The 23272-nt window shown below is 41.8% G+C and overlaps 1 protein-coding gene across 1 annotated transcript; it reads right to left on the reverse strand.

Moving 5' to 3' along the window:
• Nucleotides 1–1102: 1102 nt before the first annotated feature.
• On the reverse strand, nucleotides 1103–15736 carry CMAS (cytidine monophosphate N-acetylneuraminic acid synthetase). Its single transcript, XM_074167998.1, has 8 exons — nucleotides 15518–15736; nucleotides 11982–12124; nucleotides 11614–11769; nucleotides 8940–9073; nucleotides 7563–7657; nucleotides 6648–6819; nucleotides 4685–4835; nucleotides 1103–3956 (listed from the first exon to the last, which is right to left on the reverse strand). Exons 1-8 carry the CDS (start codon nucleotides 15700–15702, stop codon nucleotides 3682–3684), a joined length of 1311 nt encoding a protein of 436 aa, XP_074024099.1. The 5' UTR covers nucleotides 15703–15736; the 3' UTR covers nucleotides 1103–3681.
• Nucleotides 15737–23272: the final 7536 nt, after the last annotated feature.

Raw genomic sequence — 23272 nt, forward strand, 5'->3', positions numbered from 1 at the left:
AACTAATGCCAGTACACGTTGGATCACCCTACAAGAAATAGCACAGAACTGGGCAATAACATATATTGAATAGGACAAAGATCAGATAAAAATAAATTAATGGAGTCAGAAGTAGGTGAAGGGCTAACCCCTACCCTTGTGCCAAAGTTTCACTGAATTTCACTGAATTTTTAGAGTTGGAAGGGACCATAAAGATCATCTAGTCTAACTCCCCTGCCAAAGCAGGGTTGCCCAGAGCATGTCAGAGCATGTTACTCAGGACTGCATCCAGGCGGGTCTTGAAGATCTCCAGAGAAGGGGACTCCACGACCTCCCTGGGCAGCCTGTTCCAGGGCTCTGTCACCCTCACCGGAAAGAAGTTTCTTCTCATATTTGAGTGGAACCTCCTATGTTCCAGCTTGTGCCCATTGCCCCTCGTCCTGTCACTGGCAACCACTGAAAAGAGTCTGGCTTGCTCCTCCTTCAACCCACCCTTTAGATACTTATAAGCATTGATAAGGTCTCCCCTTATCCCATTACGTTAAGGTCTCCCCTTATCCCATTACGTTAGCAAATGTAATGACAACGTGCTACTGTCTATCCTCCCCTCTCTTCAACAATCCTGGCAAAAGCCATTAAACAGCCAAACGCAGTAGAGATCTCAAGGCCTAATCAAAATGGGAGTTCTATCCAAGAACATCCTGCCAAGTAATTCTCAAGATGTTCTGCTCAATTTACAAGATTATCCTTCCATAGAAACACTGGCTTGGCTTTGACAGCTCAGAAAACAGAGATGAATCCCATCTTTTCACAAACACAGGCACAAAGCACACAGCGCTGTAAAACCAGCTATTTGAAAACATGGAACAAAGGCAAGTGAAGAAGTTTATTTAAGAGAGTATAACCACCTACACAAAACACTCAAGATTTGCCTCCAAGACCAAATCACAATGAAGATTTTCAGTAACTGATTCTGTGTGCATGTGATTAAGTTGAGCATTAAATTCGTCTACCTTCATCAGGTACGATCCATTCATGTGGCACATGAACTTGGAAGTGTATGATTTACAGCATACAAATTCATCATAAGTCACCCCAGAACCATTCTCTACTCAGAAGTTTTAAATAAAACTTTATTTCAAATTTCAGGTAATCAGCTATTTTTTCATAATAGCTTATTAAAAATTATTACATAGTTTACTTCTTTCAGTTTCATAAAATTATGATAAACCAGCCCACATTATCTAAGATCTTTTCTGGAGTATACTTGGCAGTTTAAAGTGAAAAATAAGTGCTCACATTCCAAAATTAGCCCAGTACAACAAAAATGACCACTGAAATCTAGTCTGAGTGAACTACACACCTCTAATGAAAGGCAATCACGGTGCCAGGATAGATACTGAAACAACAGGTATTGGAAAGAGAAACTACACTTTTGAAGTTTGCCTGGGATCTAGGATTTCCCCTTTAAGGTAACCGTTAGTTATCCTCGCTGTCTCTGCCTCTGTGACCCCTACATCCTTCATATGATTGAGGATCTTCTATAAAATCAAGAGGGTAATCAAGACATCCATCATGTTACTCTAGTTTATAGTTAGGCATTCCCTTGAGCTTTAGGCAATACAAAGCTGAACCTTTCATGCATCTCCCATATCCTCAAACAGGCTTTATTTTGTAAATAGTCTCTAGACCTCTTTTATTCCTCATATGCTTCCTATAAATCCAACCTAAGATTATACCATGTTTTTCTAAATAAGAATCTGTCAAAGGGAAAAGACTTACATATCAGCTACCGTTTCTTTCCGCTCGTTACCAATGCTCACAAAAGTGCTTCTGCATCTATTTTTGATACATGCAGAAATTTTGGGTAGAGACCCAATGTATATGCAGCACATTCAGCAAGCAGCTGAAACATTAGAAGAGTTCTTGATTCAAACAATAAGCTACAAACAGTACTGCCAACTCATGTTTCTATTATAATTGCACTTACTCAAATTTTTGCTTTCTCTAACCTAAAAGGAATGGAAATCAAGTTCATCACAGTCACCTTGTTTAACGTTATCTACTCATAGGAAACTGTTCCTAAAAATCAAAGACAGCAAATTCCTCGATGATGACAAAGTGAAGTAACCAAAAACGTGGCCAATTCTACATGACATAATCAAACCTGAATTGTTCATCCAATTTGGACTTCTGAAGCTCTACCACATAGATTAATTATTTTAGTTATATAGTCTAATCTACTTATACCAAAGTCTGTGGTTCTCTCCAAAATGTGGCTCTCCTGTTACCAAAGTCCATGGGATTTATCCAGCACAGAACCCTAAAATCTCACTGAAAGGAAATACTTAAATGATACCTTAGAGATTATTAGTACAGCAACTATTCACCTGTTAACCTTACTACTGTACATAGGCGGTAAAATAATTTCAGTTTTAAATTTTGCTTTGTAAAAGGAAGCAAACACAAAGTCATAAAGCAGTATGTCAGGTGATATTACATTGGGAGTGTCTATCGAGCAGAGAAACAAAATGAAATGACAATCCATTATTATTCACCTCCGTACTAATTACCTGTGTACCACAGGTATTTTTTATTTTTTAGCATAACCCAAGGCAGAACTTGACTCTCTGATAAATATTGGGATTGAAACCCGATGTATATTTTTAGTGTCAGTTTTAAAAAATTTTACAGATACTGAATTCTTTAAATCAAGACACGGTAAAAATTGTATTTTCCATAAATACAAACACACATATACATCAGCTGTAAATTAACATGCTAAAAATAATCTGAATATATATTTTATATAAACCCACAATCAACAACTACATTTTGGTTTTTTTTAAACAGTAGCTACTTTTCCATACAATAAATATGAGAGATTTTAATTTTATTTTTTTTTTTACTTATTAGTGGTTGTAATAAAGCCTTCGTAGAAAGAAATGGAGTTTCTGCTCAGTAAAGATCTCAAATATGGCAAAGTATTTGGGTATATTAATTTAAGCACTTTAATAAAACCCAATACAAACAGATTCAAAGATAAGAGGCACAATTCCAAACGCCATTTAATTATTAGCTTAAAATTGAACACATGCTTAAGTGCTTTTCTTAACTAGTACTAATATTAACTGGTTTTACAGTAACTGAGCTGTCTTTTTAAAATATTGGAGGAAGTTTGATAGTTATTTCACACCTGACCTCTCCAGCATATGCTAAAACTCTTCCTTACCAGGGACAAATCCTGTAAAAAGCTAGCACACAACTACAACATCATGCTGACATTTGATACAGGAAATGCAAACAAAATGAGCAAAACTGACAGAGTATTTTTTTTTGAAAGTCTGAATTACAAATCCTCGAGTTATGCAAAATTACTGATCCCTGAAAAGATTCCGATTATCAAATAAAGAAACATCATTTCTGTAGGACAGGTGTAATGATGAAGAGTAGATTTACAGGACACTACCTTTTGTAGCATTCCTTCCATTGTGCTTAAATGGCTTTTAAAATAATCATGAATATGATCATCATAATCAGCATACAATCGTGAATATCAGCACTTAATCAAAGTGGGATGTTAAATTAGAGGAAAACTTCTTTTTAACTCTACTGCAATGTAAAACAAAGATAAGCTATTCTTTGGGATACAGACTTACTGAGAGAGGGAGAGAAGAAGAATAGCAGGACTGACCAACTGTGTTACACTTTTTTCATTAGTTCCTTATTTCCTCTCCTGCTGTTCTCATTTCCCTCTGTTTTCTTTCCCGCTGAACTAATTTCTTCCATTTGCTTTCTTGCAGAGTTCACTTTTTCTAACAACAGGAATATGTGTTCTGCAAACTCCCGGATGGCTCCACAACCACCATTGCTTTTACAAATATAACCAGCAGCCTTCTGAGCAACCGCACAAGCGTCAGCGGGCACACCACTCATGCCAGCTTTCTTCAAGCATTCCACGTCAGACTCTTCATTTCCTATTGAGGAAGATGACAGACAAGGCAAAAGATCACAGAGGAGAAAAACTAAGCAAGCTTAATATTTTCCTGTGTACGTACTCATCTATTTTTTAAAAATTTGTATTCTTGCCATAATTTTGAGCTCAGCAGCTCAACAGCACTTAGCACACGTGAGTCAGTTCTCAGGAAATCTTAGTGATACACATAGATGCTGATCACGCTTCACACAATCTTCAGGCAAGGGAATGGTACTTTTAAGAGTAGTAAAATTATTTCCACAACTGAATAAGCATTTTCAGGACTATATACTTCAGCTGCCACTGAAATGTAGTTTTCTACAGAATCATATGGCTTTCAGTTTTAATTCTGTCCATTTCTTGTTTCCATTTCAGAATATAATCTATACAATATCCATCTGAAATGAACTAGAATCAGTTCACAATCGAGCTGGAACTGTATGCTTGTGTAATATAAAAAGTGTTCCTAGATTTCACGATAAAAACAGCTAAGACTCCCCTTACAAAATTAGATATTGATTCATTAATGCCTTTAATATTTAGACTGTACCCTAATAAGCCTTAAAATATGCACCTGCTTTTGGTGATTGTGTGCTGCAATTTGCATGTCAATCCCATTAAGTTTAGTGTACTAACACAGAGTGTTTCGAAGCTGAGTAGCACCATGAAGTTTGTATTTGTGTGTGCTGTACAAATTTTACCACCAAAAAAAAAGAAAAAGGAACTGACCCAAGTAAGCGACTTCTTTCCAGCTCAAACCCATGTCGTTTTGCCAGTCCTCCAGGACTTGTAATTTATTTGTTGCACTAACTTTTGCTATGCATCCCAGTTGCATGGCTGACAGTGTTTTTGAACAATCTCTTTCAGAGATGAGTCGAACCTATTAAAATAAAGCCAAGCTAGAGTAAATTCTACATACAAAGATCTGAGACATGTTAAGTTGATTGATTTAAAAAAACAAACAGAAGTTTTGCTCATACAAGCTCTCTCAGATATCAGAAAAATATTGAATAACTGGTTTCTTAAATCAAAACTCAGAGCGGAAGTGATTAATATCCAAAACCACATTAAAGTCTTGAAGCTGCTCTGGGAAAGTGAAACACTGTTCTCTAGGCTTTGTAAAAAAGAAATTTACATTTGTCTTTTTAGATGCAACATGTACCAAGTAAAATACAGTGGCATGCTGACTAGTGCAATATTGTCTAATTAAGCCACAGTAGGGAAGAGAATTCACAAGGAAGACTTCTGCAATATTTGTAGAAGTAGCATATTATGAAGTATTTTCCGTTAATCCTCTATCTAATAACATAATTTTATTTACACTAGGACTTCAGAGCATCAGTGGAACACTAAATACACTGAAGGAACATAGCACATTAATCTCTGAAAGTTCATTCCAAATTTGAAATTTCAGAAACTATGTACAATGTAGGCTAAAAAGAAGATAATTGTAGCAGGATTGTTAAAAATCTGTCACAGTCCCTCCAGGTTTTCTGTCCAAGCCGTGGACAGGCTTGTCTTCCCCAATTGCTTTCAAATACTGATAAATACTTGGCAACAACTGTAAGTACAGAATGAACAGGAGTGGTGCACAAAGCAGGCGCATATCAGCAACATATATTAAAATACATGAAGTGCAGCACAAAGACCAGGAGGTTTTTAATGAAAGATTCCAAGTCACAGCAAGTATGGAAACAGGCTCCCACAGGCAACAAAACAGTCATTACAAGGTTCCTTCCCCTTTTGCCTCATGGAAAACGAAGCTGAGGGAGTTTTGAAAAAAACATCTATTCCATTTCACTGCCCCAAGGCAGCAACAGCTGCATCAAAGATGTCACGAATGTCTCGTCTAACCTGTTATACAAAAACCTCTACAATAGAAACTCCAAAAACGTATCTGGAGAAGTCTACTTGGGGTATAGCTACCTTTGTCTTGTCTATTCCTATCTCTATCTGCAACAGGACTGAGTTAAGGCTCTTTGAAGGCAGCCTAAATTTGTACTTAGTTCTTACCCCAAAAAATTCTTATCGCTATATCAAAAGCAGCAGCACAGACAGAATGTAGCCAGGAGCCTAATTTTACATAAATGCAAGGAAATATTCAGATCAGAAGAATTTAGTAGCAGAAATAATAATCAATAATAATAATAGCCATGTTAAAATCTGTGTTGTTTCGGTCTTTCATTTACACTGAATTCTTACAACTCCAAAGCACATAAGTTATGGTTGAAACAAATATACAGAAAAAAGCGTTTGGGGGTGTTGATTTCCCCTCTTTGCAACAATCATGGGTGATCTAGGATGAAACAAGTAATTTGCCCGGGTATTTCTTCCTCTTCTATATCCAAGAGGTAACAACATATCCCTGCTTGATAAAGCTGACTTCTAATTAATGAGTGTCTAGACTACACAGAACACTATGACTGGTGCTAGCAAAACACCATAAAAATTTCTTTGCACGTTTTTCCAGGACAAAAAGAGAATGAGATTGAGAGTGAGAAATTTCTCAAAACACTTGTATTCCTCTAAAGGATCCAAGAACACTATTTGTCCCAACCCTGAACTAATGTATCATGCTACTTGATCACACGTACTCTGAAGAAACTTCAACCTCTATCCTGCGGGGTTTTAGAATCTTTAAACGTTCAGGTTACATCATAAATAAAGCCTCACACTTCAGAACAACACTTACCTGGATTCCTCTTTTCTTTAATAGATCGATACCAACAAGATCTCTATAATCGTAGGAGACCATTTCCTTCTGATCTTCGGTCACATAAATGCGACCATTTGTCAGGCATCCATCGATACTGCAAACCAATAGCTTCACCTCTTTTAACGGCTCTTTGCCAAAATATCCAAAGCTAGACAAAAAAATCATCTTTTTAGGGTGGAAGTTTTTGCACACTCCAAACCCAAACATTTCAAATACAATTCTGATCTTCAGACAAAGGAATCAGCTTTGAAATTCTTTTTTTTCTAATGTCTTTTCTCATCATCTTCACTCTCCAACTACATTCTCCCTCTTCAAAGAAAAAAAACAGAACGATCCAGAAGATAGATCAGTTATGCTCTCCATTCAAAAATTAGGATGAGATTTATTTCCTTAGCATAAGAGGTTATGTTCTGTATCATTTATATGGGGCAAAGCCAAAAAAAGGATGAAAAAGGCACAGAAAACATATTCCATTCCACCCATTATTTGCTTACAGAGGTGCAGAGCAGCTGGAAAGAAAAGGCAGCTGGCAAGATGTAATCAGCTCATGCCTTCTGCATGAACACTCTCAGTCATGGGCATCAGTGAATGTGGTCCAGACGATGGAAGCCTAGGACAACTCAGCTTGAAAAGCCAGAGATAATGCTAACACATTTCTATGGTATAGTGGGGCTTATGCTTTTCCCCAAGGTGAACTTTTTTTAAAAAAACCCTTTTTTAAAGAAAAAAGGGTAATTCAGATGATTTCAACAGAGATAGGTAAAAACGATGGGCAGAAATAAGATTGTCCAATTATCTTTGATTTTGATTACTTACGTTATGAATTCACATGACCATACTTTGAAACAATGAGTGATATCAAAGAAATATAGGAATAAAAAGCGGTTTTACCTCAATACTCTCTGCTCTGCAATAGGCCAATCAATGTCTATATCAATATCCACACTGTGCTCTGCACGCATTTCATAGTAGGCCATTTTACCACCCTAAATAAAACAGAACCCATTAAAATTTTCTGCTTGGGTTAATACAAATACAAAGCTGTACAATTTAGTACCATGTAATGAAAGCTAAGTACCCGGTAACACAGTGGCCACGGTAGCTTAAATGTAAGTGCACCATCAATAATGATGTTTTTGCCAGTGACACAGAATGAAGCATTTGAAACAACTTTCAATAGGCAATGGTTAATAAGTATTTTCATTTTACAACTAGAGAAAGCATGCACGAAAGATGTTATGCATTATAGTCATTATGCCACACTGATTTCACTAGGTCTTTTAATACAGTAAAATTGTAATATCTTTAGCATTTACTTACTAAGAGTATGCTTATTTTTTGTTCACTATCTACACAAAGACTTCATTTCAATTGGAAAAAATATCTGCCACACCCCAATGTAATTAAAAAAAACCTAAAAGCCCTGATCCTCAGAGGGCCCAGCCTGTAGAATTCAGCACAATTGTACTATCCAGATCAACGCTTGCAAGTCCACACAGCACTAGCTGACACTTCATGGGTCTGTGCGAACTATAGAGACCTAAAGCTAGTATCTCTGCATTAATGAGGTGTCTGGAAAGAGAGAAATAAGAATCTGGTATTCTTAACATACCTAGTAAGGTATTCCCGTTAGAAATATGGAAATACCTACATTGGGCTTTTTTTCAACTCTGCTGACAAATATTGAAAATGCTCCGTAAGACTGAGAACTTGTCTTGCATGAGAAAACTAAGAGAGATTATACTTGTACACAAACAAAAGCTGAAGCAAATACATGTGTTCTGCATTACTAAACTGAGACACAGACATCAGGAAAGAGAAAAAGACTGTTCAAGTTACAGCACAAAACTAGCCTAAGACTAAACTGGCCAAGAATACAAGTTTATAGATTATATGAGAGTCCTATGACGCTGCATGAAGGTCAGTTTCACACCCTTAGTACCACTAAAATAAATTTTAAGATACACACTTAGATCACGGCAAACTGATGTGAAATTCAGGTTTGTATTGTCTTAGGCTTACAGCTATATACTGTTCAATATTTTTTGTATACATTTGTTTGCTGTGGATGATGCTGCTACTGGAGCTACCCTAGGTACAGCTAGCCCTGTTAAGTTACACATAATAAGCAAACTGTCCTGAGGTCAAAGTGCTGTTACTTCGTACTGACTGCATCAGAAATTGAAATACATTATTGAATTCAGAACCCTCTATAACAAGAGTAAAAGATGTATTATTCTGAAGAGCGTGAAAAACAGAAGTGCTAACCTGCAAGTAGCCTTTCTCAATCAAATGCCTCTTGGCAAAATAAAATGAGCCATTTTCATACAGCTCCCCAGGCCAATCTTGCCTCCGGTATCGTTTTGCTGGATTCAGGTTTTGGGGCTCTGTCATCTTGTTTTCTGTGAGCAGAGAAAAATGACAAAATAAGTTCTCCAGAATCCCCATTCAGAGTCACTTAGCTTCTTTAAATAGTTGTCTGTTGAAAAATCAAGGACACAATTAAGTCACCAACTTGTTTCATTACTGCCTTTTGTTGCTTAGCTTTATAAACAATCACTGAATTGCTTGCTCTTTCTTGGAACTGTGGACAACAAACTCGATTTCTAGCAGACAAAAAGGAAATTTTTAATTCGAACTTGAAAAAAACAAAACAAACCAAAAAAAACCTGGGAGGTTGTCAGCTCCAAAACCAGTTACTAAAAGGAGTAGGGGGAACATTCTTCTACACTGTCCTCGCCAATGTGAAAGAAATACTGTACTCCTTCCCTACTCTCCTAGTACATGATAGGAAGGGGTTTAACTCACAGTGAGGATAAACACCAAGAAAACCATTCAGCTACCTACACCTAAACCCAGGAATGCCCTGAATGAACTCTGAGAGCTGAGAGGACCAATCTGAAATCTGGAAGGTGAAAAAAGAGCATATGAGAAGAAATTTCGCCTGTGAAAACATCTTGGCACTTTCCCAAAATACTTCCTATTTAAGTATACATATTATATTTCATAAGTTGTTTAATCAGTGTCCAAAAATAAACAAGCCAGTGTCTTTGAACAAACTCGGACCCATAAGATCCCATATTGTTATCAACGCCAGTAGTGCATGAAGCAGAAACAAACCAAGGACCAGAGACTTCTGTTCTGACGTCAACCAAATTCACATGCACAAAGGAGCTAAAATTCACCCGGTCTCATGATCTAGTAACTACGAAAATGTTAAAGGGCATTCTCAAACACCCAAAACATCCTGAGGCTTTAGTATATATACACAACTTGTATTTCATAAATACACTAGAGCTCTGTGCTCAATGAAGTAAACATTTCCAGTCAGAGAAAGACACCTTTTGCTTTCAGGGTGCATTAGTATTAAACCTTAATGCAACAACAGAAATTCACAGGAAAAGATATAAAATTCTTTTAACATAATCAGTATTATGAAGCTGCCTGAAAAAAAAAACAAAAGAAAAAAAAGAGTACAATACTAAACTGTATAATGCTCCTGTGAATCACTGTCACCTGAAACACCCCATCCCTGAAAGGCTACTTGCATTTACCCTTAAGCTGCTAATGTTTGCACACTGTGTTCCTTGTTCTCCTCACATACACTTCTTGCAACTGAATGATTCTTTATCTCTCGCCACAGTAAAAGACTTAGATGTCATTTTATACTAAAGAACTATTTGCTCTTTTAGGTAGGCCTTGAGGCTTTTTTATTTTAATAATCAACCGATAGAGACTAGGTGGCACACAATCACTTCAGAAAGCCACACAGTACATCCAAATAAGATTTAGCCTTTCACAGATGTCCATTCTAGCATCTCAAGATGTGAACTGGACTTGCACTTGGTTGTCTAAAATGCAAACCACAGAACCCAAAACTGCCATCCACAATTTCGATACTCCTCTTACACTTTACGAACAAATTGTGTCACATTATTTCTCTTCCTATGAGGAACAATGACAATGTTCGAGTTATCTGTTTATTCTAAACAAAGGCCTAATTATTCTTCCAACTTATCTCTAACATCAAGCTTCATTTATTTCACAAGCTCTTTTAGAGCAAGATCCTTTGTAAACCCATATAAAATACTTCAGATGAATTTTTTTTTCCATCTCAGCAAAATAATTGGAATGTCTGAGCAAGATATTTGTTTTTGAAAAATAAAAATAATGATGTGGCAGTGTCTGCATTAACCATTTTGAGACAAAGAAGCAAACATTTCTGCTTTAATCACAAAAACAAAACCAATATAGATAATGTGTGAAATAATTCTTTGTACAAGGACAAAAGGTACTTCTATAGTTACAACAAGGTACAATCTTTATTTGTAAGTAAAGAGTTCCGTCTTTAGTCATCTTGGCAACTGTAGCCAAGAGGCATATTTTCTTAGGAAAAATAGTCATATTCTTCTGTATGAGCTCATTAACATGAGTTCAGCCTTCATGACTCAAAGACAGTTTGCAATTTGACACAAGTCTGCAGCCAAATTATCAGGCTGAAACAAAACCTCAGTCTCCAGGCTAAGAAGTTCCCACCCTAAGACTTTACCTCACATTATTTGCAATTTGTTAGATACTGCATAGTAAAAACAAACACCTTCCTTCTTAAGACAGGACCTCAGTGTCATGGCTACATGCACATGAACACCCACCAAGAAGATGTTAACATGTAAAGATTTTGGGAGCTATATTTTGAGTCTAGACAAGTTAGTAACATTTTGATTTTCAATACCTTATCATTTCTACAAAACAATTACAGAAAGGCTGAGCAATGTAGTATCACAGCACTACTTAAAAGGAATTTCTAAGCTATCTCACACCTCTCCAAGAACTCCCTCGCCACTGTTATCACTTCCTAATGTAAATACCATGGGTATGAAAATAAACCATTTGAAAAAAAAATTATTAAGTATAACTGTAACCAGAAACAACTAAATATTACCTCCTTTTTTTACCTCGCTCCATCTAAATTGATGCCGTCTCACAACAGAGAAGACAGAATCAAACCCCTCCTTCTGGATCAGATCTGCCACTTTTATAAGATCACTGGGATGTAAACACGGAGATGTTGCTTGAATATTTCCTACAATATCAACCTCTAAAGAAAAACAAACAAACATTTACCAAACAATGAATATTTTTAATACATACAACTGCAAAGTGTGGTACAAGTGGATGCCACCAAAGAAAAGGAGAATCCTTCTAGGCTTTACTTAGCAATTGAAGGCTTTACTTATTTTTCTATATAGTAAGTACATCATCCCTCTGGGCTACAACATAAAAGCTCAGCATATTTTACTACTGATTTACCATGATGATGATTAAGAAACTCTCTGATAGCTTCTAGAGAAGTTGAGGAGTCTTGAGAAACTTCAGGGCTTCTGCGATGGACTTGAGCGCCAAACTGCTTTGCAACCTTCTCAATTTCATCGTGGTCTGTAGAAACCCATACACTGTTGGCAGACAGTGACAGAAATTAATATAAAGAACTGTTGTGGTGAATAAATCCCAGTATTGTTGACTTGCCTGCCATAATCTAATCTGAATTTATCAATGTACCTTTCTATGAAATTAACTAGTTCTTATATTTGTGTTAGTAAAACTGTCCCTGTCAGTCCAACAAGTAACTTTTAACAATAGGGGTAAAACACACACATCCACTAGACTGTAAAATCTCAAGCCTGGGCTGCATTTCAATTTAATATTGTAGGGTCCTCGATCTACTTTCCATGTAGGAAGCCTAAGCAAGATAAAATTCAGAAGCGTTCCCAGAAAAATCCAGTGTCAGCATGCCACAATCTGTTAGGCATCCTAACAGATCAATGAGTTGTGAAAGGGTTGAATGAGGCATTCAAAATCATTTAAGAGTTCAGAAACCAGGCTGACAACAAGTAAAACTGCCACACAGTTAGAAGATTAGCTTATTCTGCAAGCGTTTTAAAATGTGTTAATTAGGCTCCATACAATCTCAGAGAAAGAGCTGTTCAAGTTACAATCACATACGTTTTTGGCACCTTTGGAAAACCTTCAATACTGGTAAAGCGAGATTGCAATTGTTCAGGGATAACAAACATTTACAAAAGGAAGGACTAAGTCTCAATATTATGCGATGATAAACACTGGCTGAGCACTGTGAGGCCACTGCGGCCATCATTGTGACAAAAAAAGCGTGTGAGATGTAAAAACAAAAACCATGAAAAGTAACCCTTCTCTCAGCAACACTGCCATTTTAACAGATAGAAAATGGTGCTTTAGTTAAGTTTTTTCATCCAAAGGCATCACGGGATCCTCAGAATAAAAATATGTATGACATAGACAGCAATGTCAAGTCACACCCATGTGAACAAACACAGAACAGGTATTTTCCATAAACTGCTCAGGCCAGTTAGCTTAAATATACACTCCCCATTCAACCAACAGAGTTTTGTTGTGTAACATGTAGCCTGTCAGCACAGCTGTTTCAAAGGTGACTAGAAAACCTATCGCACTTCCTTCTAATGCACCTGTTAGGCCTCAAAGTTAAGCTACATAACCCCAACTGGCTTCCTGTTGGGCAATTCAGATGGCAAAGAGAAAATGAGGAGGTTGCTCAAACCACCGTATCCACCACAGGTCATCAAGCAGCGTGGATTCACATGCATTAAGCAATTACCAGTAACCTAGGTAAGAAACGTTTTTGACTGCTTCGTTATTAAAAATAAACCCAAGACAGCAGTGCTTCCTCTACTTTTCAGATACAGTAAAAAAGAATTTCCAGAACTGCCAATGATACGGCAGCTATGAGATACAGAAGGCTCGTGCTCACTTCCAGCTCTGAATCTGGCTGGCCTATGTTTCTACTTGACTGCATCAAGTTCCCCGCTCCAAACATAATGCAGCAGGTTTGCACTGGGAACCTGCAGATAGGCATGCGACACACCAAGTGCATCTTAACCTCATTTTAATTAAGTTTATCAATAGGTGCATGGAAAATTCTCAGAATTTTCTGGCAGAAAAAAGAAATTTGCAATGCCCATATTCTTAACGCTAACAACGTGCTTGTTTCTGTCTAGCTCTAGCTGTTGGTACCAAGGTTTCGCACCCTTTAACATAAACTGAGCTCCTGCTCTGTTGGGCACACGATTATTTCCTTCCACTTGATGTTTATGAGACGGGCTGTGCCCTGCTGCGGGCTCCCCGATACAAGGAAGAAAAACCAGAGGAAGCCCAGCAGAGAGCCAGCATGACAATTGGGGCCTGGGAGCTCACGCGTGCCAGCAGAGGATGAACAGGGAAAAGTGTAAGGTGCTACACCTGGGGAAGAAGAATGTCAGGCACCAATACAGGTTAGGCGTGGACCTGCTGGAGCCAAGCTCCGAAGAGAAAGATCTGGGAGTCCTGGTAGACAGCAAAATGACAATGAGCAAGCAGTGTGCTCTTGTGGCCAGGAAGGCCAACGGAATCCTGGGCTGCGTAGGGAAGAGTGTGGCCAGTAGGTCGAGGGAAGTCATTCTCCCCCTCTACCCTGCACTGGTGAGGCCACAACTGGAATACTGCATCCAGTTCTGGGCTCCCCAGTTCAAGAGGGACAGGGAACTACTGGAAAGAGTCCAGCGAAGGGCAGCAAAGATGATTAGGGGATTGGAGCATCTCCCTTATGAAGAAAGGCTGAGAGAGCTGGGACTCTTTAGTCTGGAGAAGAGAAGGCTGAGGGGAGACCTTATTAATGCCTATAAGTATCTCAAGGGTGGGTTGAAGGAGGAGGGAGCCAGACTCTTTTCAGTGGTTGCCAGTGACAGGACGAGGGGCAACGAGCACAAGCTGGAACATAAGAGGTTCCACTCGAATATGAGGAAGAATTTCTTCATGGTGAGGGTGACAGAGCCCTGGAACAGGCTGCCTAGGGAGGTTGTGGAGTCCCCTTCTTTGGAGATTTTCAAGACCTGCCTGGATGCAGTCCTGAGTAGCATTCTCTAAGCAATCCTGCTTCAGCAGGGGAGTTGGACTAGATGATCTTTATGGTCCCTTCCAACTCTAAAAAAATTCAGTGAAATTCAGTGAATGAGCCATCTTGATTCGGTCCCATAAAGAGAAGGCAAGGGGGTGACTTTATTGGTGGGCAGGTAGAGAGAAAAATTACTCCTGGACAAGTGTTGTAAGAGGACACAGACCCCAAGAACAATAGATATCGCAAAAACAATTTTTCAGCCATGAGGGCTATCAGTCACTGGAATCGGTTCCCGGCAAGGCTGTGGGGTCTCCATCCCTGGGGATACCCAGCTGCACCCTGTCCCAGCAACCCCATCAGCCCAGCTCTGGGGGGACCAGGCAACCACCAAGCAAAGTCACCCTGGGACGAGGGGAACTACCTACAGCCTGCCACCTTCATTGAAGGCAGCCATCTTCATAAAGTAACAATGTCAATGCTTACTGCCAAATTAGTAGCTCCCAACCACGAACAACTTAATTTCAGATTCTGTTTCATAGAAGACTTTGACTCCTTCAGGGCTCACCCTCGCCAGGAAGGGAGAGCGACGGGAGCAATGACGGGGCGCAGCCCACATCACGCTGGGGCCTCACCCGGCTGCCAGGCTACGGGTACCCCTCATCCTGAGGGAGGATCTCCCACCGCACACCCGCCTCGCTGCCCGGCGCGAAGGGGCAGGTCCAGCCGGGCTGGAGCCACCCCGGGGAAGACCACCCGGCCGCCTCTAACGGCTGCCGCCAGAGAGAAGCCGGCTGGGAAGCGAAGGGATGCCCCGGGAGACCGCTGCAGGCCGCGCCCGCTCCCCTCGGCACCCCCGTCCCGGGCTGGGACGCGCACCCCCCCGCCATGTCACGCAGCCCACACCCTCCCGCATGCGCACCTGTGGAAGACGCCGGCGTCGCTGGCGGCGCGCAGCACCCAGCCGATGAGCGGCACCCCCGCCAGCAGCTTGATGTTCTTCAGCGGGATCCCCTTGCTGCCGCCGCGGGCCAGCACCAGGGCGGCCAGATGGGGGCGCGGGCCCCCCGACCCCGCCGGCAGCGCGTCCGAGCACCCCGCCTCCATGCCCGCCGGCCTGAGCGCCTCTGCCGCTCCCGGCTCACCCGCCCTTCCCCTGCGCCCAGCGGGCATGCTGGGAAGTGTAGTCCTCCTCCGGCGGGGCGCGGCGGCATCTGCCGGCTGGAAGAGCTGAGAGGGGCGGGGAGAGGCTTTTTGGGAGGTCGTGGTGGGTGTGGGGGTCCGGCACTGAGGGGACACCCGGGTCTGGGGGAGGCGTCCTTCCTCCTGCCCGCGAAAGGAGGCCGCCTTTTTGGCAGAGGGTGCCCCGCGAAGCCGCGTCCTGGGCGGGGGAAGGCGCGGGGGAGATTATCCGTCTCTTCTCAGGTAAAGGCCTCCGAGGCGGGATGGAGGGTCCCGGGCGCCCTGCGGTGTGAATGGGGCCGGGTAACCCTGTGAAAAACAGGGAAAAAGCTAGTCAAAGGTGTGGCTGCCTTTCCCGCCGGCACTTCTCGGGGTGGCCGGCGCCGGGGAAGCCCTGGCAGCGGGGAGCTGGGCCTGCGGAGCTGCACGGGCACCGGTGGTTCACTGATCCAGGGTTTGTTTTGGGTTTTTTTTTTCGTCAGCCACCAGCGTTAAATCCTCAAACTTCAGTGGTTTCTGCTGTCTGGTGGCCTCCCCGCCCCAGGAGTGCCGGCAGAGGGCAGGGTGGTCACGCCGGCGCCTTTTAGTGTGGGAGGGGAAACCTTCCTTCCCCCCCCCCCCCCCCCCCCCCCCGGCTCCTCAAAAGCATATTTCAGCATAGAAACACCCGATGTTAAGTTATTATGAACTTACGTATAGAAACCAGGTGGATAAGATGAAGTTGTGGATGCCCCATCCCTGGAAGTGTTCAAGGCCAGGCTGGATGGGGCTTTGAGCAACCTGGTCTGGTGGGAGGTGTCCCTGCCCATGGCAGGGGGGTTGGAACTCGATGATCTTTAAGGTCCCTTCCAACTCTGACCATTCTATGATTCTATGGTTCTAAGTAACAGACTGCCACTGCGAGGCTGCATGGGGATTTTTTTTAATTTTTTTTTAATGTAACTCGGAAAACGGAAAGCAGAGGCCGTTGAACAGCATCATAAAGTCACTCCTGGGGACTGGGGGTCTCAGTCCACGATGGAAACGTGTCACACACAGTTCACTGGCCTCATCTACCACTGCCAAGGGAAACACTCCCAGGTGTTCTTCACCTGCAGGCAGGCGTTTAAGAAGAATAATCACTGGGGGGTTTGTTTTTGCTTTCTGAAGTGGGCATCTGTTCAGAGAAACTCAGCAGACAGAGGCAGCTTCCTCTTCCTACTATGCAGATCAAGGCAGCACCTTTCAGGCCCCCCCCCTTTTTTTTTTTGGATGAGATTGAAACGAGTAGCTGTAAGCTGCTAAGTACAGTGTTTCCTGCAGGCTGCTTTTCACGCACCTAATTTTGAAATTCTTTTAACTTGAGTTTCAAGCTTTTGTCACATCTAAGTTCCTGCCTGTTTAGCACTACGCTGCTGTTAGAGGTTGCTGTGCCCACAACAGACCGACTTCAACAAAACACTTGCTTGAACAAGCTCAACAAGGGATGTTGTCTACCTTGGCTTCAGCAAGGCTTTTTGACATAGTCTCCCACAGCATCCTCATAGGTGAGCTTAGGAAGTGTGGATTAGAAGAATGGACAGTGAGGTGGATTGAAAACTGGCTGAAAGACAGAGCTCAGAGGGTTGTGATTAGGGGAACAGAATCTGGTTGGATGTCCATAACAAGTGGTCTTCCCCAGGGGTCAGTACTGTGTCCAGTCCTGTTCAATATATTCATCAATGACCTGGATGAAGGGATGGAACGTATCATTCGCTGACAACACAAAACTGGGAGGGGTGGCTGACACACCAGAAGGCTGTGCCACCATACGGCGAGACCTGGACAAGCTGGAGAGTTGGGCAGAGGGGAACCTGATGAACTTCAGCAGAGGCAAGTGTAGGGGGCTGCACCTGGGGAGAAATAGCCCCCTGCACCAGTACAGGTTGGGGGCTGACCTGCTGGAGAGCACCTCTGAGGAAAAAGACCTGGGAGTCCTGGTGGACAATGGGATGACCATGAGCCAACAGTGTGCGCTTGTGGCCAAGAAGGCCAGTGGCATCCTGGGGTGCACCAGGAAGAGTGTGACCAGCAGGTCGAGGGAGGTTATGCTCCCCTGCTACTCTGTCCTGGGGAGGCCCCATCTGGAGCACTGGGTCCAGTTCTGGGCTCCCCAGTTCAAGAAGGACAGGGAACTGCTGGAGAGGGTACAGCAGAGAGCTACAAAGACGATGAGGGGCCTGGAGCATCTCTCTTACGAGAAGGGGCTGAGGGACTTGGGTCTTTTTAGTCTAGAGAAGGCTGAGGGGGGATCTGATCAATGCTTATAAATACTTACAGGGTGGGTGTCAGGAGGATGGGGCCAGTCTTTTTTCAGTGGTGCCCAGGGATAGGACAAGAGGAAATGGGCACAAACTTGAATATAAGAAGTTCCATCTAAACATGAGGAGGAACTTCTTTACTTTGAGGGTGGCAGAGCCCTGGAAGAGGCTGTCCAGAGAGGGGGTGGAGTCTCCTTCTCTGGAGACATTCCAAACCCACCTGGACACGTTCCTGTGCAACCTGCTCTGGGTGGACTTGCTTTGGCAGGGGTGTTGGTCTAGATGATCTCCAGAGGTCCCTTCCAACCCCATATCATTCTGTGATTCTGTGAAGCTCAACCTCATTACCAAGTCTGGTGGTCTTGCTGAGAGCTGCCAACTCGGCTGGACAGGCAGGAATCTCCTGGAGGGTCTAAAGAAAAGTGCTCTCAGTGCTAACTTTGTAACCTGGCACAACTAGTTTGCTAGATGCTACCTGTCAATTCTTTTAGACATAAACAGAACAAAAAGGAATATCAAATGCCTTCCAAATTTCTGAACAAACACAACAGCTACAGGGTACAGTTCTGCTGAAACAGAGGTCCTTTTTGTTGAGAAGAAAAATACAAGTCCTTTTGAGGTCAGTTTTACGGGTGCACTTTTACTTTAAACCATATGACTTTGTGCAGTTCTCTAGAAATTCCTTTAACGTAGCCAGAGGTAGCACCTGTCTAGCATATTTTGTTACAAAGGAAATAAATAAGGCTTTAACTGAAGAATGAGAAATCATATGCTGCATTAAATCTCTTTCAGAGTTTCTTAGATAATTGTTACAACAGTCAAAATACCTACTTGTTAAGTAGCAATGGGTTAAAAGCATCTGTGTCTTGCTTCATCACCTTGTGAAAATTGCGTGATTTATCAATAATAATATTGCAGCTACATAATTCAGTTCAGTACTTTCTCACGGTCCAGGAATAACCCAAGCAGGGAGCTCAGTTGGGATTCAACTTTCATTTACAGAGAAAAGAAATTACATTAGAAGATCTGGCATATATAATAGATCTAGATGGGGCTCATCTAGGAAGAATTTTTTTACAAGTCTGTGCATAATTAAAACCTGATTAATTTTTTTTTTGTTTTCTCTTCACATGAAAGGCAAATCTTTCATTCACAGGGCTGATATGGTCCTCAAGCAAGTATCTTAAATATCTTTGTCCTTCTTCATAGGCATGTATCTAACGCAGTCCTAGAGATTATCAGTAATCGCTTCCATCCCTTGAAGTGTTCAAGACCAGGCTGGATGGGGCTTTGAGCAACCTGCTCTAATGGAAAGTGTCCCTGCCCAGGGCAGGGGGTTGGAACTCAATGACCTTTAAGGTCCCTTCCAATTCTGACCATTCTGTGATTCTAATGTTTACTGCATTAACCTGTCCAGGCAATCTAGAGATTTATATGATAGCAAAGCTTTTCCTAATCTTTACTGAATCTTCTTTTCTGCAACGTAAGTCCATTAATTCCTGTCTTATCCGAAACAGATCTAGATAATAAATATTTCCTATCTTTCTTCAGCAGGCATATGCATATTTGAAAACAGGCACTATCTCAACTCATAGACATTTCCTTTTCTGGATCATACCCACTAGAATCATAGAATTGTCTAGGTTGGAAGGGACCTTTAAGATCTAGTCCAACCGTCAACCTAACTCTGATAAAAAAAAAAAACAAGAGAAAACCATAAACCCCCACACCCCCGACATTACTAAACTATGTCTCTGAGCACTGTGTCAATCCGTGTTTTGAAAACCGCCAGGGATGAGTCTTCAGTCTTTCTCCTAGTTCGTATCTTCCAAACTTCCGATCATCACCATTATTCTCCTGTGGATTCCTTATAATGTAGTATTCAGAATTAAGCAGAATATTGCAAGTGAGTGAAGCAGAAGGATTACTCCTTCACATACCTTGAAGGTTGTACTCTCTGGATAGTTTTCTTGCACAATATTGACGTAATTCAGCCAGTGGCTCTCTACGACCTACGGTTTGCTTCCGCAAGAGCTGTTGCGTAGCCAGATACTTCCAACCTCTGTCTTTGCCTCTGGCTGTATCTGCCCAAATACGGTATCTTGCATTTATTCCTACAGCAATCAGATCTGTCCCCACCTTAAAATATTTTCACGTAAGCAGCTTTCTCCTAGTTTACTTACATGAAAGCCATGTGAGACGTTGTCAAGGGTTTTACTAAGCTTAAGATACATGGTATCTACTCCATCTTCCTCTAGCCACAGGCCTGGTTTTGTAGATTGAAGTATGCTGATTTGACTTGTTCTAGGTAAGTTATTATCAACTGCTATTCATAGAATCATAGAATAGTTTGGGTTGGAAGGGACCTTTAAAGGTCATCTGGACCCCCTCTGCAATGCGCAGGGACATCTTCAGCTAGATCAGGTTGCTCACAGCCCAGTCCAACATGACCTTGAATGTTTCCAGGGATGGGGCATCTACCACCTCTCTGGGCAACCTGTTCCAGTGTTTCACTACCCTCATTGTAAAACATTTCTTCCTTACATCTAGTATAAATCTTACCTCTTTTAGTTTAAAACCATTACCCCTTGTTCTGTCACTACAGGCAATACTAAAAAGTCTGTCCTGATCCTTCTTCTTATACCTGTTAAGTACTGGAAGGCTGCAATAAGGTCTCCCCAGAGCCTTCTCTTCTCCAGGCTCTACCCCAACTCTCTCTGTCCTTATAGGGGAGGTGCTCCATCCCTCTGATCATCTTCGTGGCCCTCCGCTGGACCTGTTCCAACAGGTCCATGTCCTTCCTGTGTTGAGGACTCCAAAGCTGGACACAGTATTCCAGGTGGGGTCTCACCAGAGCAGAGTAGAGGGGCACAATCGCCTCCCTCGACCTGCTGGCCATGCTTCTTTTGATGCAGCCCAGGATGCAGTTGCTAAAGCAACGCTAGTTGCTAAAGCAGACATAGTGGATAGTTCTCAGGCTCTTCCTTTCTCCCCATTTTTAACATAGGGGGCATTTTGTGCTTTCTAGTCTCGATAACTCTACCTGGATCTGAGATTTTGTCAGCCAGCTGCTTCAGTATCCAAGGTTGTAACTCAGCTCTGAGCTAGTCTGAGTGCATATTACTCACCTAAATACATTCTGACTTGTTTCTTCCATATTTGTACTGACGTTTTGCTCCTGAAGGGACTGTGTGGGTAACAGCACTCAGTGAGATAAGAACATTTGCTATTCTAATAATAGAGCAGAGAAGAACAAAACAAAGAATATAGTACTTTCTGCTTCTTTGGGACATGTACTCTGTTTTATGTAATCATGAACTGGTCTGCAGGCACAGGATTCCCAGCATGGAGGAAAGGGTTTCAGCTCTCTCATCGCCACTAGCAAGTGCAGCACACATTCCCACATCACACAACGTGGTCGAGGTCTTGTGACTGTACAGCCTGCCTGCCCCTAGTCCTAGCATGCCCAACTCTCCCTCAACAAGTAGGGCCAAACTGGCTCATTTCAAGGAAATACTGGTATACTAGTAAAATTAGTGGGAATAAATCTATTTTTAAAACATGTTCCATGCCATATGGTTCCACTGGGGATAATAAAATCTGTGAATTTCCTTTCTGGCCACTGTTCAGTTGCTATAAAGTACCACGTTGTAGTTTCTTTCAAGAAAGAAGTCCATTCATTCAAGTCTGTGTGTACAAGCAAATGAACAAAACTGGAGGCATTCAGTAGGTCTGAGCTGCGATGTTACTGTGATGGCTGTTCAAAGGTTATAATCTGCTAACAGGGAGCACATCGTGGAACTCAGGCTATTAATTAGGGAAATGTTTTGTTATGCAGCGTGTAACTTATTCACGTGTGTCAGGCATGGCTCAACAAGGAACCTCACTAGTAATGACGACTGGGGTCTGCTTTCAGACTAACACCCACTGAATCGCCAGTCATGAGGTCTACCCTGCCCTTTCATCTTCTAAATTGCCAGTCTTGAGACCGGCTTTGCCCTTTCTGACATCCACACTGGTTGTAGCACTCTCTGTAGGCTTTAAGACAGGAAAAGTATGGAATAGTGATTCTCTGAAGCTCACATGGGAGCTTCATGAGCAGAGCCTTCTGGTGTGTTGGTCAAAGCCAAATGCCTTGAAGAGCAATGGTAAAACTGCTGTTGACCTAACTGGGGCCAGGATTTTATTTTGTGTGCATGGAGTCTAATTTGGTTTACGTTAGCAGCTACTAACCTGCTAAGGTAGGTACTAACCTACTCACCTCTAACCTAAGTGGAGCCGTTACTTATGGTAATGGTCCAGTTGGAGGGTCCTATCTTTTCTAGGTGATACCTAACTTAATGAATAGTACAGAAACAGATAAGAGAGACTCAATGGAAGCATGTAGTGGAAACTTCAGGGATACGCTACGTCTGGGTAAACTGGGAGTTACTCTTTCTAGGCCTCTGTGCAGCAACGGGAGAGTTCAGAGATCCAGATCTCCTTTCCTGGCCTTGAACCACGGATAGCTGCAGTGAAATCCGTGGAGTTACACTGGAGTCAAACCAGTGTAAAGGAAATAAGGAACAGGCCTGGAAAAGTCCAGCAAATTGCCCATTCCTGTTGTTGGAAGCTTCATGCAAGTCTTGGGCTAATATAGTCTGTCCGTACATGAGAGTTAGGTGAACGAAGGTTAACATACATTTATAAAAAAGGCTGAGGAAGTGTTCAAGGGTCTGAGATTTCTTAAAAGCAGACAGGAAGGAGTATGATTACTTGGAGCTTGTGCTTGACTTGGTGTATTACTTGGACTTTGCAGAAATGAAATGGAGCGAGCTACTTTGCTGCAGCGTACTAAAATGCACTGTGTTTAATTCAACGCCTGCTGGATGGATTGTGTTCCCTTTGGCAATCTCATGTACACAGAAGAAATCAGACAGAACTGAAATATGTATATTTAAGAGGCATTTCAAACTGCTGAAGTGAAGTCTTTATTATTATTACCAAGACTATTACATTATTTGACAAATGGTGTTGACATTACCTGTCTGGCTATAAAATAATTATTAATTCTTGCAATAACAACACTGATTTATATTTAATTTTTACCATAAAAGAATCCAAACAACTTTGTAAATCAAGTCAATGTTTCAGACGTTTATGCTTATACATCATTTTTTACTTGGATTCATCCTACCTAAATCCAGGTGTCTAAATGCGGCAATAATCTGGAAGCC

The sequence above is a fragment of the Numenius arquata genome, chromosome 2, assembly GCF_964106895.1.
Source record: "Numenius arquata chromosome 2, bNumArq3.hap1.1, whole genome shotgun sequence".
NCBI lineage: Eukaryota > Metazoa > Chordata > Aves > Charadriiformes > Scolopacidae > Numenius > Numenius arquata.

What these genes read in the sequence shown, in the direction of transcription:
- CMAS (XM_074167998.1), bottom strand. Translation starts at nt 15,702, where the DNA reads ATGGAGGCGGGGTGCTCGGACGCGCTGCCGGCGGGGTCGGGGGGCCCG. An exon ending in TTGAGAAAGGCTACTTGCAG is followed by an intron (nt 7,658 to 8,939) that starts GTTAGCACTTCT and finishes TGTTTTATTTAG; the next exon opens with GGTGGTAAAATGGCCTACTA. An exon ending in GAAAGAAGTCGCTTACTTGG is followed by an intron (nt 3,957 to 4,684) that starts GTCAGTTCCTTT and finishes CTTCCTCAATAG; the next exon opens with GAAATGAAGAGTCTGACGTG.